This window comes from Canis lupus, chromosome 30 (assembly GCF_011100685.1).
Source record: "Canis lupus familiaris isolate Mischka breed German Shepherd chromosome 30, alternate assembly UU_Cfam_GSD_1.0, whole genome shotgun sequence".
NCBI classification, from domain to species: Eukaryota; Metazoa; Chordata; class Mammalia; order Carnivora; family Canidae; genus Canis; species Canis lupus.
In genome coordinates, this window is record NC_049251.1 from 27,018,657 (window position 1) to 27,035,222 (window position 16,566).

General features: G+C 33.0%; 1 protein-coding gene across 4 annotated transcripts in view; it reads right to left on the minus strand.

Moving 5' to 3' along the window:
* Nucleotides 1–226: 226 nt before the first annotated feature.
* The window catches only part of VPS13C (vacuolar protein sorting 13 homolog C), a 169,144-nt gene continuing 152,804 nt past the window's right edge, over nt 227–16,566 (minus strand). For 2 of the 4 annotated variants that reach the window (XM_038580596.1, XM_038580597.1), the window contains 5 exons: nt 16,401–16,515; nt 11,210–11,298; nt 4,282–4,405; nt 2,594–2,674; nt 227–2,284 (listed from right to left, as the gene is read on the minus strand). In XM_038580596.1, coding sequence (XP_038436524.1) covers nt 2,183–2,284; nt 2,594–2,674; nt 4,282–4,405; nt 11,210–11,298; nt 16,401–16,515 — 511 coding nt within the window. In that variant the 3' untranslated portion in view covers nt 227–2,182. Of the gene's footprint in view, nt 2,285–2,593; nt 2,675–4,281; nt 4,406–11,209; nt 11,299–14,003; nt 14,120–15,529; nt 15,675–16,400; nt 16,516–16,566 lie in introns of those variants that run through there. The other 2 variants (XR_005381733.1, XM_038580598.1) reach the window with 2 other exon arrangements.

Sequence of the window (16,566 nt, forward strand, 5' to 3'; positions counted from 1 at the left end):
AAATATGTTCTCTGTATTCCCCCTGCACTGAAGACCTGTGCCAGAGATGTGGTCAAGGGGCTCAGTACCCTCCAGAAAAGGCTTCCACTTAGGACCATTTTTTTTAAATGCTCTGTAACTATTAACTTTCCACTAGGATAGGACTGGAAGAGGAAAGGGGAAAGACACAGAAAGTAAAGGTAAGTGTTATATGAATACTTAACACACACCTACAAAGTTTTCACACTTGTAAACAATGCACCAAATATTTTATTTCTCTCAGTAGTTCATATGCAAGCAATTAACTCTCAAAGCATTTTTAAAAACACAAAATACATTATACTTTACCAATGAATTATTTCTATCCCAGAGGATTAAATCAAATTAAAATGTTACAAACATTTGAAAGTTTATTTTTACCTCAACTGAGATGAATTTAAATATATCTATAAAAAATTTTAAATCAATGTTTTGTACATGCCATCAGTATAATACGGTTTCTTAAATATTTAGGACATTGTCAATAGCTGTGATTCCTATGAAATATATAATCAGATATCTCAAATTCCTGATTAAGTCAAATTTAAAGATACAAAACACTAGTGCATTTGCTATGAAATTCTGTTTATGATGCTTCTTTTAATATACTGCAATTAACTACTGATACAGAAATTCTGTTTAAGGCTAGAAGTTTTATATATGACACGTTCCTTCACAGAAAAAGAAATGATGTTGAAAAGGCAAGGTCCACCATACTGTATCAGAGATCAAGTACCAGATAACTGGTACCCTAACTGATATTAGGGTATCAGTTGTTATATCCTCTTTTTGGAGTCTATAGTAGATAATAACTAGGAAACATTTTAAAAGTTTTACGGCTTTCTTACAAAACAGATATAAAGTTTGTAGAAACTTGACCACATATCAACAAAAACAGAGCAAATCAAGTATGTCCACATCTTCATTTCTTCAATTCGGTGATTTGAAATAAATGTTACATTAAAAACCATGAGCAAATATAAAGATTCATTCAAGGATATTAAATACTTCTCATCATTTTAAAAGAAACTTTTATAGGCAGTATATCTCTGATCAGCATAAGTGAGATGTGGAAAGGACAAAAATAAAATACTGTACTGAACTGATTCTCATAAGCTTGCTCCCTCAAAGGATACACTTACCAGGTATTTTCCACAGTGTTGTCATATGTGCCTTATTTTATTTTTATATAAAATAACTAGACATTTTTCATACTTCCTAGTAAGTATTTAAAATACATTTCAAGGTATGCAATAGGATTAAGCATTAGTTTATGATGCCCATAAAACTCTTTCAACTTATAAAAAAATAATTTCTAGAAATATAAAAATATCAAGCTTTTCATATTTCTGAGTCTCGAAAAACATAAAGTACACTATTTTCATGTATCAGTGTTATAATTGTGCCACTTAAGTTCATCTCAAAAGAGCATGTAAATAATTTCAAAAGTTTTATGATGGCTACATTACAGACCACAGACCACAGATAGTTTGAGATTTGATTTTCCATATGTTTTTATATTCTAATGCAAGGAAGAAAAATAAGCACCAAAGTAAAAAATGTTTTTATTAGGAGAAAAATAATGTTTTCATGAAGAGAAAACAGAAAACATGTCATCTCTCCCTTTAGTGGCTTTTCTTCAATTATCTGATTTACCAAAAATATGAACTCAGTTCAATTACTGAACAAAGTACCCTTAAATAAAATATCCAACATGTGTACAAAGGTTTGTCCAAAATCTCCTAAAGAACACCAGTCATTCTAAGCTTTTTTCTCGTTCTTCAGTAAGAACTTTAATTAAAAACAAGCCCATTGCCCTTTGCTTCACAACTTTAACATTAATGGAAATTCCACTCTGAGTTTAAAGTGTTATTTCTTTGAGGGCCTGACCCATATAGGGGGCAGCGTAGAAGTGAATTGCTGACATAGACATGGTTACAAAATTAGAGTCAAAACTAAAGGGGAAAAAAATGGAAAATCCAATACCAGTTACCCTAGAAAAGAATTCAAGAACTGAAGGATTGCTTTAAAAATTCTCTTTAGCAAAAAAAAAAAAAAAAAAAAAAATTCTCTTTAGCAAGATAAAGAAGAGTGATTTATAGACAAGACCGACAGTTGGTTTTTCTCCCGGTAGCAGCCCTCTGGGGCTGCTTTAATAGTGTGATTAAAATGGTATTTGGGGCCTGAGAAGTTTCAGTGATGACTGCTTCTTCAATTTTTGCTGTTGTCTCATTGATTGTGCATCATCAATGGCATTATATGCTTTCTGTAAAATAAAATATTTACTATGAGTGGTAAAGACAAGTACAGGCTCATCTATGGGTAAAGGCAGAAAAGCAAGAGTTGTAGCTTTCCATACAGGTCCAACAGCAAAGAACAAGAATACACTAGTCCATAGGTGTAATGTGAAATAAGACCCTTATGCCCTAGTGAGCCCACAATATATTATTTTAAGCTAATATATCCATCCAGAGTTAAAATTGGAAAATCTTCTGGGAGAAATAATCAGTATAACAGATTAAAAAAATTCTTCCAGCTAACAACAAAGGAGGCATTCTGTAAAGTCAATGTTTACCTCTGCTGTGGCGGCGTCCTGCAGGTAAATGCTCCGGTAGCCATAACCAGCACTGTCTTTTTTGTGGAATAGTCCCTGCTCCTGTTTCAAAAGAAACAATGACAGAAAAATTATTCTGGGGAAGAAAAAAAATCAAACCCTTAATTGGATGCTTAAATGTCAATTCTATTTTATAACCAACAGACTAACCAAATATCCATATTCAGGTATGATAAGAACTAAATCATTTCAGTACAAGGATAGTGGTTCCATATGTGAGTTGTTAGAATTTATGAAATTGGATGAGTACACATCTATCTGGGTAAAATAATGGCTTTCTACAGGCTATGATAAATAGCCTACAGAAACACCACTTGATAACTCACCACATCTGACAAATCAAAAAACCCTTCCTTCATTTCCTTGGCTGGTAGATAAAATTCTTATATAATGTAAAACACATTGAGTCAATTCTCACCACTGATGTGAAAGAAAAGTGATAACTGAGGAGACAGTAATATATATGCAGAGTGACACAGTTTTCCCTGGTTTGAAAACTATGTTTCATATACCAAGGGGTACTTTCAATTTCAACGCTCTACAATGAGGTAAGGTTGAAATGCAAAATGGTATTGTTCTACAGTTCTTTTATTTGTAAATTTGTATGAAAAGAAAACATAAATTAAAGGATAATAGTACCTGCATCTCTATTAAGTTTTATGATAAATGTTTTTCAGATAGTTCCAATAACAGGTATCATTCTTGTTTAGGAGAAAATACACATTCCAAGAATAACCACCCTCAAAATGACAATTTGTAGTTTTTTTTTAAAGGGGTGAAAATAAATTTATAATATATATAAGAAAAATGATACATTTCAAAGTAAAGTGAAGCCTGAGAACTATGCAAAGGGTTGGGGTATCATTTCTGTTAATCACTTGCTATGTAATTAAAAGTTCTTCCTTAGAAAATGATGAGAGGGATCCCTGGGTGGCGCAGTGGTTTGGCGCCTGCCTTTGGCCCAGGGCGCGATCCTGGAGACCCGGGATCGAATCCCACGTCGGGCTCCCAGTGCATGGAGCCCGCTTCTCCCTCTGCCTGTGTCTCTGCCTCTCTCTCTCTCTCTCTGTGTGGCTATCATAAATAAATAAAAAAAAAAAAAAAAAAAAAAAAAAAGAAAATGATGAGAAGGGAAGACATGAAAGTATTATCATATACTTAAATTGTATTTACATTTAAGTAAATACATTTAATGTATGTACATTTAATGCACTTAAATTTTGTAAGTGCCAAATGTGTTAAAACAGGAGTGTTTCAGATATACTTGTAATTATCTCCTAAAAGCCTTAAAAAGGGAATCTTCCAAAAAGCATCTAAGATTACAGCAGAATAATTATTCATATGAAGTAAAAAAAATAATAATTCTTATTTACTAATGCTTTACTCTACAAAAAGGAAGCATCCACATCTTAATTCTTCTACTGGACACTTGACATAATCAAAGACTGTCAAAAGAATACAGCACAGAAATAAATTGACTATACATCTTTCCTTACATTTCACCATATTATAATAACAATAATATAATCATCATCACAATGATCCTTCAAACACTTTGTGTAGTTAGCTGTAAAAGACAGCCAGAAAGCACTGGTTTCCACTCAATTAACAAAGTCTTGGCTCTAAACATGTAATTCATGTTTTTTTACCTTGACTGGAATTTTTAGCATGTTTCCATGGACACTGGGAGGAAATACAAAATCTTCAAATGGACATTGCCAGTCTATGGACATATGGCCTAGGATTTCAACTTCATTTATACACAACACTCGCCTGTTTTTCAAAAGGAAACAAAAGCATGCAGGTAGTCATAAAGATAGTTCATTATTCTAATATTTCACTTTGCTGGATGGCACAGGCAGTATTCAGTAAATAATATAACTTGGCACTAAACAAATATGCTTTACATTTAAAAAAAAAAGCCTAGGTAACTGTCAAAGAGAAAATATGGCACCTACCAACTAACACAGCAGACTTTCAAAAGTTCCCCTTCTGCCAATCTTGCAAAATTCAGAAAAGTGTCATTTTTTTTAACTGACCGAAAAACTTAAATCATCTTTGAAACACATAAGGAACAGGCTGTACTCTCATCTGGGAAGCAATAAAGGCAGAAGCCCCTGAAAATGTTTTACTTGGAAAATTATTAATTGCTCTTTACTGTCAATCATCTATGCCTTCCAGTCAAGAAAGAATGTGCAGGAAATGTCACAAACCTCAAATGTCAGCAAAGATTCACTTTAGGCCTACTACTAAATATCAGGTTTGAACACTTTAACACTAATGTACTGTATCAGAGTGAGTATCCCATTTTACTTAATAGCAAGGAGGAGGAGATGGGAGTGGGGAGGAGGAGAAGGAGGCAGAAGGGAAAGAAAAAGAAAAGAAAAATCACGGAATCCTTAAAGGACATCCACACTGATTTTCCAGTGTGTGATTCAGATTAATTACTGATATAACCATACTTGATTCTGATTACAGAAAGCATAACTAGGAAAGTAAAGGAATTGTTAATTCTACAAATATCCAGGGTGCTAGAGAAACCAAGAAGATAGTATTTCTGCTTGAGAGGCACTTATAGGTTAGAAGGGAAATAAACATGTAAATATTCTGACAGCAAAATAAGATGAGTGCAGAAGGACAGTGTGCAGAAAATTATTCCGGAGCACAAGAAAGAGGGACTGATTATGTGGGTAAAGTATGTGGTATAAGAGCTGATTCTTGAAAGAAAGGAGTTCTCTATGTGGGAAAGGGAAAAGATAGTCCAGACAAAGGGAGCAGAGCACTAACATAATGGAGGGTACAAAAGGGGAGGGTTTATTTGAGGAATGTAGAGGTCTATAGCTGGAATATTACATATACACAAAGGTGAGAAAATTAGCTTAGTGCCAGATCTTGAAGGGTTTTTGTTGTTGTTGTTGGGGTTTTTTTGTTTTGTTTTGTTGTTGGTTTGTTTTTGTTTTTTTTTTTTTTCAATTTTAGTACATCTTGACTTTAAATCTGTAAGGTAATGGGAAATTTCATGATCAAGTTTCCATTTTAGAGTCACAGCTCTAGTGGCCAAGGGAGGAGAGAAGGGATAATCAAAGTAGAACACTAACAGAATAGTCCAATCAGGGAACAGAACCTCAGTTAGGACAGTAGCTATGAAAAAGGAGGAGAGCAAGGTGGATTCTAGATGCTTAGGAGGTAGAGCTGAATGAACCTGGTGACTGATGTAGGGTGAGGATTGAACTAAACCTCCAGCACTATTTCTCAGCAGAGGAACTACTGGAATTTGGGGCTGACTTGGGACTGTTGTGTACTGTAGGAAGTTCATCATCCCTAGTTCAAGGCTTCAAAGGGCCAGAAGTGCTCTCTCATCATTGTGACATCCTTCAACACCACTCCATATTCTAAACAGTCTCCAAGAAGTGGATTCTATCCCTTCACTTCCTGTTCCAGAAGAGAATCACAAGAGCTAAGAGTTCCAGATAACAATTACAAATCACTGTGTCAAATGCAAATTCACCATTCCCATTGTCTTCACATTCTCTTTTCTCTTCACCATGCCAATAATAACATTGTTCTCGTAGCACTCTAAATCCTTTTCATTCTCTTCTTCCCATTCCATGTTTACCAGAGCTCAAATCTTGGTCTTCTATTTGACACACACACTGGAAAATCTCCAAGATCTCAACTCCAATCCTTATCTAAACTCCAATTATCTACACCTACATTTATAATCTACATCTCTATCTGTCCCCTGGACTATTAAGGCATCTCTACCATGATATCTCAAAGTGACATGAAATTCACTAAGTTTAAAAACAGAAACAAAAACAATCTTTTTCCTTAAATTACTATAAATGATAATACCAATACTCTTGGTATTTAAGCCCCAAACCAAAAAGTCCTCTTATATTCCTTTCTCTTCTAAACTCAATCAATGCCAAGCCCTAGTCTTTTCAAGGCTGTCTTTGGTCTTTTAGTTTAGGCCTCACTGCTTCCTATCAGAACCACTGCCACAGTCTATGTGGTAGACAGAATTCTACTATGGTCCCGAAGATTCCCTGTCCTCTAGTATATAGACCTGTACAATCCCCATGACTATGAATATGATGGATTTCTCCCCCATGATTAGGTTTTATTATAAGGCAAAGGTGATTTTAAGAAAAAGTTTATCTGCATGGGCATGACATAAACACAAGGCCCCTTTAAATCTGGGTTAGAGGCTGAGAATCCAGAGTGCTGGTTGCTGAACTGAAGAAGCAGAAAGCCACATGGCAAAAATGAGGATAGGTTCCAGATGCTGTTAGCAGATACCCCGCTCACAGAGATCCAGGAAACTGGGATATTAGTCCTACAACTGCAAGGAACTGAATTCTGCCAACAACATTAAGTGAGCTTGGAAGTGGATTCTGTCCCAGAGCCTTCTAAAAAGGAAGTTTATATTTTGATTTAAGCCTGTGAAACCCTGAGCAGAGAGCCCAGCCATGCCATAGCCAACTCCTGTCCTAGAGAAATTGTGAGATAGTAAATCTGTGTTATTTTAAGCTGCTAATTTTATGGTAATTTTCTATGCAACAATAGAAAACTAACTGGTCTCTAACTGGTCTCCCTGACTCCACTGTGAGGCTCATCCATTTCGACATCTAAACTGCTGCCAGAGATCTTTCTAAACTGCAAACATCATCATATTAGTTCTCGTGCACAAACCTTCAGTGGGAGTGAAAAAAAGAGAGACTTACGTGTGAGCTATGTGCATATACCTCTATGTGAAAAGCTGCAATAATGAACAATAAAATATCTATACTTTTAAAAAAATTAGTAATCTTCCATCACATTAATGATAAAATCTATACCCTTCAGATGTCATGAGCAGATACCTATGACTATTTCATCTCCCAATGCTTTCCCACCAACATCCTGCTGTCCAGCCATTTCAAATGATCATACTGTTCAAAATGCCGTACTGTTTAATCCCTCTGACTGCCTGCTATTTAGGTATGAAAACTCCATACTCTGTAAGACAGCTCAAGCACATCTGCCCTAACACACTCCCCATGATACCTAGGTTCCCACCTTACTGAACCAAGACATTTTTCCTTTCCAGAGTCTCTGTACATCACTTTATCTTAGCATCTGGTATACTGTGATATCACTAATAATGTGCCAGACCCTCCTTTAGATGAGGAGGGGACAGAAGATATAACTTTTAACTGTGTCCCTATTTCTGTCAGACACTGATAGTGCAATGGTCAAAATATGTATGTCCTCTCCCAAATCATACATTGAATCCCAAACCCAATGTGATGGTATTTAGAGGTGGCACCTTTGGGGGTGAGTAGGTCATGAGGGTAGAGCCCTCATGAGATGAGATCATCTCATCAGTGCCCTTATAAAAGAGGCCTGAGGAAACTCCCTTACCACTTTTGCCATGTTAGGACACAGCAAGATGGCCATCTACGAATCAGGAAGTGAGCCCTCACAGACACAGAATCTGCTGGCCCCTTGACCTTAGACTTCCCAGGCTTCAGAACTGTGAAATTAATGCTTGTTGCTTAAGCCACCTATCTATGGTATTTTTGTTATGGTAGCCCATACAAACTAACACAGAAGGTTAAAAAAAATGCCTATTCAGAGAACAATTTCCTAATGAAGATTACTAAAATACTAAGCAGGAGTTAGGACCAACTAGTGAAGATACAGCCTGATAAATTTAGGTCATGAAAACTTGTATTTTTTTTCTAAAAACTGATAAGAGAAACAATTCAGACTAAATTTTAGATAAACTCCAATATGGAAAAATTAAGAGCCCTATATATTGGAAAACTCAAAAAAGTCATTAAAATATTGATAATGTATTAGGTAAAAAGAGCTAATATTAATTTATAAAATATTATTTAAATTCAGTAAGAAAAAGAATGACATAATAAAAAATGAACAAAGGATATGAAAAAGCAACTCATGGAATAGAAAATAAACATACATGATGAATGTATTAAAATGTTCATACTCATTAGCAATCAAATAAATGCTAATTAAAACAAAGAACTATTTTCTGCCCATTAAGTTAGCAAGAACAAAAAAGTTTAAATAATAACACTAGTCTTAGCAAAACTCACAGGATAAAGAGCATTCTGTTAAACTGTTGGCTGAAAAAATAAATAAATAAAAAAAACAAAACTGTTGGTTGTATGTAAAAAAAATCAATACACTTGTTCTGATAAAACAAGTTAGCAATATATAAAAGAGTCTCAAAAATCTTCACGGTTTTCAAATCAGCAATCCCACTGATAAGAATTCATCCTAAGGAAATAACTATAGAAAAAAGACTGAGTTGCAAAGATATGTTTATAATAATACAGTACTGGGAGGGAAAAACTGAATATCAAATAGGAATAAATAGCATTTAAATAAGTCATACTATATCCATAAATACAATATTACAGTCATTAAAAAGTATGTTATCTATGAATATCTATCTAATGGTCTGGGAAGATGATAATAATACATTGGTGAAAAACCTAGGTTAGTTAAATATACCTAACGTATTTTTGTACATAGTACAAAATTCATACTTGAATGTACTGCAGCTGGCTGTAGAAATACATAGTTTTTACAAAATACATACGTAGCTGGATGGTGGGATTGCTGGTAAAGGCTGTTTTTAGGGGTTATCATAATTTATGATTCAAACCAAAACATTTTTAAAAATGAAAGGGAGGGGATCCCTGGGTGGCTCAGCATTTTGGCGCCTGTCTTTGGCCCAGGGTGCGATCCTGGAGTCCCGGGATCGAGTCCCGCGTCGGGCTCCGGGCATGGAGCCTGCTTCTCCTTCTGCCTGTGTCTCTGCCTCTCCCTCTCTCTCTATGTCTATCATGAATAAATAAATAAAATCTTAAAAAAAAAAATGAAAGGGTTAGTTGCTAATTGGGACAAAAGGTGCAAATCAGCTCCGTTCTAAACAAACTACAATGTGTGGTTACTTTGTTTTCATCTTTTAAATTATTGTCTTTATCAGGGGTGGGCTAACTACAACCTGTGAGCCAAATTCAGCCTATGACCTGTATTAGTAAATAAAATCGTACTGGAAAACAGATACCCACCCCCCATTCATTTACATACTGTCCATGTTTTCCCACCACAAGGGCAGAAATGAATAGTTGGGAAACATACTATGGCCCTTGAAGCCTAAATATTTACAATCTGATCCTTTAAAGAAATTCTGTGGACTCTTGATCTGTACTATCTACAATGAATAAGCATAATTCTAGCAATAAAAGAGTTATTTTTTAAACACCAACTTTAGAAGAAATGCTATTTTTATGTAATCATTAAAGGTAAAACAGATCAGCATAATGATAATTACCTCAGTCAAAGCATTTCCTATTAGAGTCTTCTAAAGCTACAAGGAGACTAAATAATTGTACTGGTCAGAAATATCTTACTAATTACCTCCCAAAAAACCTCTATAAGTGACTAGATTTAAAGTTACTATGATTTTTCATTTTACTTGAAGAAAAACCAGATATATAACATGTACAGTAATATTCCCACAAAGTACTTAAATCAAATAAGTTCTAAAGTATTAAGTATTACCAGAAACAACCCACCCAAAAAACCCGATTTCTATTACCTAGTTTTGAATTACATAAAAGGTATACAATTTTAAAATGAATTAACACATTGCCATTGTAGCTAGGTACAACATATAGTACAAATAAACACTGTTTTGAGTCTAATCTAGTGCACAAAATACAAAATTATGGGCATAAAAAATAAATGATTATAGTCCAATCAGTAAAAAACACTTTTTAGATTGTTTTGCGCATATTTTTACTTAATGGGCAAATCATGTGCCTGGTTAACTCCTTGAAAAAGTTTGTGGTTTAAGTCTGAATCCTATCATTTTAGTTTTCCTTTCTCTTCTTCCAGCCAAATATATTTCAATGCAGTAGAGTAAGGAATCTAATGCAGATTTTTGCCTATTGTAAATACTCTGCCTTAATCCTATTAAAGTATATAACTTAGAAGGTTCTGAAAATTGTTAACATTTAATAGTCATTTTGGAACAAGTGATATAGGAAAAATTTCAGGAAAATAAACTTAGTGGTTTAGTCCAAGTTCTTCTATTTGGAAAAATTATCTACCATTCCCAAAATACTTAGAAAAAAATTCGAAAAAACACACAGATGTAATACCATCCTTAAAAAAGGTATGCTAATCATCTAAAATAAAACCTTATAGTAAGAAAAAGTAATTCATGAACCCAGTCTCCATAGCTGGATTTACAATTCACATGTAATAGTATGACTACTACACCTACAAAGTCTATTCTAGACCCCATATCTCAGTAGTTGTTTAACTGGGATAACCTCCTTAACTATGCTGAGTCTCAGTTTCAGCATCTCCAAAACGAGAGGGTTAGAACAGATGATTTCAAAGGACTCATCTAGATTGTATTTTTGTGACTAAATGACAGTGAGCATTTTATAATTTTAGTATAGTTCTCCAAGTCCTCTGCCATTTTAGTTTTCGAAATTCTTGTCATCTATATAGTTTGCATTTGAAAAAAATGTCACTTAAAGTTAATACCTATTTGTAATCATAAGGATTGCCTTCTTGCTTCCAGAAATAGCACAGTGGTATCGATACGTCTCTCCTTCTAACTTTCTGATATGATTCTGAAAAGAAAACAAGACTCAAAATTTGCATAGTACATGCATCCAAATAGTATTTCCAATACTGTATATTAGTTAATTATAGTAACAGTGCTAGTTAGGGAAAAAAATATTAGAAACAAAGGCACAATATTGGCATATGAAGCTAGAAAAATATTCACAGCATAACTCTGAGTGTGCCTTAAGAGACAAATCTGTATTAAATGCTTACTAAATGATCTTATAAAATACATCTCATTCTGTGACAACACATAGGTTTAAAAATATCTACCAGAGGTAATCACGCATTTTCATTAATGGAATACGAACATATGCTAATATGAAGTGTGACATTAACGTTATAGGGGTTCTTAACCTTGGGTCCATGGAAAGACTCTGGGAGGTCTATGAACTGCACCTAAAATAGCACATAAAATTTTGAAAATGTGGTTCTGCAACTTTTCTCAGAAGATGGTTCATATTTTTCATCACTTTTTTAGTAGGTCTGTGATCCTTCTCAAAGGTTAAGAACCACTGATTTATATAGATAGATATACACATAATAAAATTTCAAGATAGCTGATCCTAATGCTTTTGAGTATTTGGTCTTATAGATTAAACATGCATGAAAAGTACATGTATGTAACAAATTATATTCTTGAAAGAAAAGAAAATATAATGTCAATATTAACAAACATGAAAAATTTCTAAGATTTCAAATAGCTGGCACAATTTATTGCTAAAGACAATAAACAAGCATAAATAATTCAAGTATAAATATTAGCACATTAAAATACATTTATTTTCATTTCAACTATCTCCAAACTATTGTGATTTGAATTAGCACACATTAAAAAATGAGTAAAATAGTTATTTTTATAATTAATGCTAATCGAATATTATTGACATTATCTATAATGCATGATTAAGGATCAGATGATATAATGTATATGAAACTACAGAACATAAATATAACTAATAAATAAGACTATAACATTTATAACCAAGAATACATCAATATTATTAAAAGGATAACAATCGATAATAATCACAAGCAGAGAAAACACATTTGTTATTTCAATGCTTACATACACATTTTCCAAAAATTCTTGGTTCAGTCATTCCTGGACAGTTATGAAAAGCCAAGAACAAAGAAGATGAATCCCAGAAGTGGGATCTCATCTTAGAATGAGTCTCAGAGACAAGTGGTATTTAAGTCACTTGTTTCACATCTTGCCTTTGTGGATTAGCTAAAATCTTTTAACATTTATACCTTAAGTTCTTTAATTAAGAGAAAATGGGAAATGAATAGAACAATTCAGTATATTTATTTTTAGCTTTGAAATTTAAATGCTAAAATATTTAGATGTGAGATGCAATGTAAAAGAAATACTACCCACTTTCCATTGTGTATGCATTTTCATTAGTTATCAGGCTATTGTATTCTGAACCACTGAAAGCTTTTAAAGTATAATTTATCATCATATTTACTACATGATAGAAACTGTTTTCAGCATGACTAAAATCCACTACACTCTGAGATCAGATTAAGATATTGAGTCACTGATGGCAGCAGAAGACCAGATTATAGCTGATAAAATATTTACTCCCTTCCCAAAATGCAACTTGAGGAATTTACAATATTTAGCAAAAGCATTCAATATTTTCAAGTAAATTCTAAGGAAATAATATATGAAAAATCAATATGTATAATGATGTTTATCACAGAATTATTACTATTAGTAAAATAACAAGTATTTTTAAGGCCAACAACTTGGAATGGTCAAATACACATTGTTAAGTTTACTTCAAGAGATGGTAATGCAAGAATTGAGAATGAAGTATTTCTATGAACATGGAAAAATATAATTAAAATTAAAAAGCAACAAACATTTTAAATATTATATAGTCATAAGCATGTGAACCAAGAGAATATTAAATAAAAACTATTTTTATATATTTCATGTATGTATCATATATATGTGTGTACATATAATATATATGCATGTGTAAACAGTAATTATCTTAGGAGAATAAAGGATAAGCAGGAAAGTATATCCTATGAAAACATAGTATATGATTTAGTAACTTTCCAAGCTGAGTCAAGAATAGAGCAATACTCAAGAGAAAAGGAAAATAGGGTAAATGAAAAGATGCCCAAATAATTTAGAATGTACCCATATTACAGTAAGGGCTGGGAGGACAGATTTTTACACTCTAGTGTTAATACTACATGTTTTGATATACTTGGTCCCTTAAGGACTGAAGTCTTACTTCTTTTGTATATCCAGCACAGTTTAGATAATAAATACTTCATACCAAAGTGATTACAGCAAGAGAGGCAAGGAATGAAATAGCCTGAATTTAACTATCTATGCCTACCCTTGTTACTCATGGAAAAAAATTATCAAGTCCTCTCATTAATGTACAATCATTCTATTTTTTCCAGTAACTATAATAATATAAAGTTTAAAAGGTTGTCTGATATCTTAACAAAAACTAATAAATCAGACAAGATACTCAGCTAAAATAATAAAAAGTTACTTGAATTTTGTGCTTATAGACATACAGTTATAAAAAGGGAAATCACAAGATTAATAACATAAAGAGCTAAACAAACAAAAAGTAAACCATAAGAAAAAAATTTAAACAAGTTATACAATTTCCCAAAAGTCAAGTCTCATTAAAATTGCAATATATCCAGGAAAATTAAAAATCGTTATTTTTACCTAAGAAGGAAGGCTAATTATTAGTGATGATTTAAGACAGCATCTTGAATTAGTTACTGTGCTTGGTTCTCAGAGAAACTGTACATGCGGTGACATTTATGCCAACCCTCAATTATCTAGGCACAAGAAAAGTTTGTCAGCTATGGTTTTAGGCTGATCTTTAGGTGTCATTCTTTCTTCTTTAAGTGCTTGTTTTAAATAAGAAGCATTCAATTTATTCTTTCAGTAACTGCAGTTTAAACAATACATAATCCAACTGAACAGTTATATGTCAGCCGTTTCACTCTCTACAAATGGACGGTACATTAAATATAAGTTTACACTTTGGTTTCAATTTTGGGGAGAAGAATGAAAGTTGCCAGATAAGATGCTGCTAAATCAAATCAAACATTTCAAACATTTCTATCACTTATAAAAGAAGAGAAATCAAAACACAATTGATTTTCAGAACTATTAGGGTACCAATTTCAAAATGACACTTTAGAATAATTTTTGTTCTCATTAAGATAAATCCTCCTTAAGAACTTAAAAGCAAAAAGGATTGGTTTTTAAAAATAAAGATATCTATAAAAATAAAGTTATATATAAATTCAATGGACACATAAATAATTTGCCGAATTACATGTTCTACTCCTATTTATGTTAATTAAAACATGTGAAATAAGCACAACCAACAAAGAGATGCAAGTTCTGGGGATGCTTGGGTGGCTCAGTGGTTAAGCGGCTGCCTTCAGCTCAGGGCATGATCCTGGAATCAAGTCCCACACATCAGACTCCATACAGTCTCTGCCCCTCTCTCTCTGTGTCTCTCATGAATAAATAAATAAAATCTTTAAAAGAAAAAAAAAAAAGAGATTCAAGTTTTGAAAGGCAAAAATGCTAATGGCTGCTTAAGTCTCTGCCTTCTCTCTCTCTGTCTCTCATGAATAAATAAATAAAATCTTTAAAAGAAAAAAAAAGATTCAAGTTCTGAAAAGCAAAAATACTAATGGCTGAGGATGTATGTAATATATATATAATATGATTGCCATTTGTCCAGTGAAAGTACTGAGAGGTTAAAAAAAAAACAGAGATTAAGGGAACATGTTCTCAAAATTCATGTCTCAACTCTTATTGAGGTCTAAGGACAGACCAACAGCTACTTATATTTCAATTATTAAAACATATGCCCCAGTTAACACCCCTATAATTTGATTCAATCTCGGATGATGTGTGAAACAGAGTTATGTAATTCCATCATCAGGACTCACAAATGTAAAGAATACAAAATAGACTGGACCTGACAATTGTCCTTATTTTTCAACTTTACCTGAAAGTACATGAATACCATAAGAAAAGATAAAATTTTCAAAATGATAGTAAAATTGCTTCTGGACACAAAGTCTTTCACCAATTAAAAAAGAGGAGAGTTTATTTCCTACACCCTCTAATTTTTTTTACTAATCTCTTATTCCTGTGCAGTATTACTAAGAATACCATCATCTTTGTTTGTAGTCAAGCTACTACAATAAAAAGCTGAGAGGTGAGAGTTGTAAAGAAAACTTCATTGAAATGAACACTCAATCTAAATAAATCAAAGACAGTCAATTAATACCACAGTTTGTTTTGATTTTTAAGGATGAAATCAAGTAGTAGTATAGGAAACATTTACTCCTGTATTTCCGGTTCTTGCTGTGTAGGCAGAAAAAGAAAGAAAATAAAGTTAGAAGCATGCAGAAAGATAAAATGTAGTCACATACAATAAAAACCAAAGGCTAAGAATAATAAAGAATCATATTATTTTGAGGTCAAAGCAGGGAAACATTAAATTTTTGGGAGGGGGGATTCCAGTCAAGGGAGAAAAGCAATTTACATATGTATGTAGTATTATTTAAATGTAGTGAAGTTAAAACTAAAATAAAAGCCAAAAAAATCCACCTTAAAATATTTTTAAGATTTAAAAAGACTGTCATTGTACATAATCTTTTTCTCTTTCCTCTAGTTTCTGTTTACCTGAATAAATCTAGATTTACAGAGTAATCCAAATAAATTAATTTGGCCTGGAGAAAAAGAAGCAGTGGAATTCCTATAATTAGCTACAAAAGTAGGAGACCAAAGTAAATAGTTAACTAAATGAACTACCACACAAGTAGTAAAAAGCCTATGACATCTTTTAACATCCTCTCTGCACAAAAATTCTTTGTTCTTGTGTAGAAAAAAACTACCAGTCATTCCGATTTAACACACTATGCAAAAATAAAAAAATAGATAATAAATTCTACTCTACAAACCATGCTCCCTGTGTAATCCTTAATGAAGTTCATGAATCAGGAACTTTAAGAACGACCCATGAAATCCTTGTCCTAGAAATATTTAATATTAAATTTTCCCCATGACCACGAAGAAGAGATTTTATACCTCATATAAATCATAGCCCTCGGATTCCTGTCTTTCATATGGGCGAATGATGCCATCTTCATGGATGAAACGAGGGGGACGGAGCCTGGACACTTCCTCGGTTGATTCTGCGGCCCTGTATAGGGCAGCAGAATAAATATAAGAAAATATATGAGAATCTTTCAAA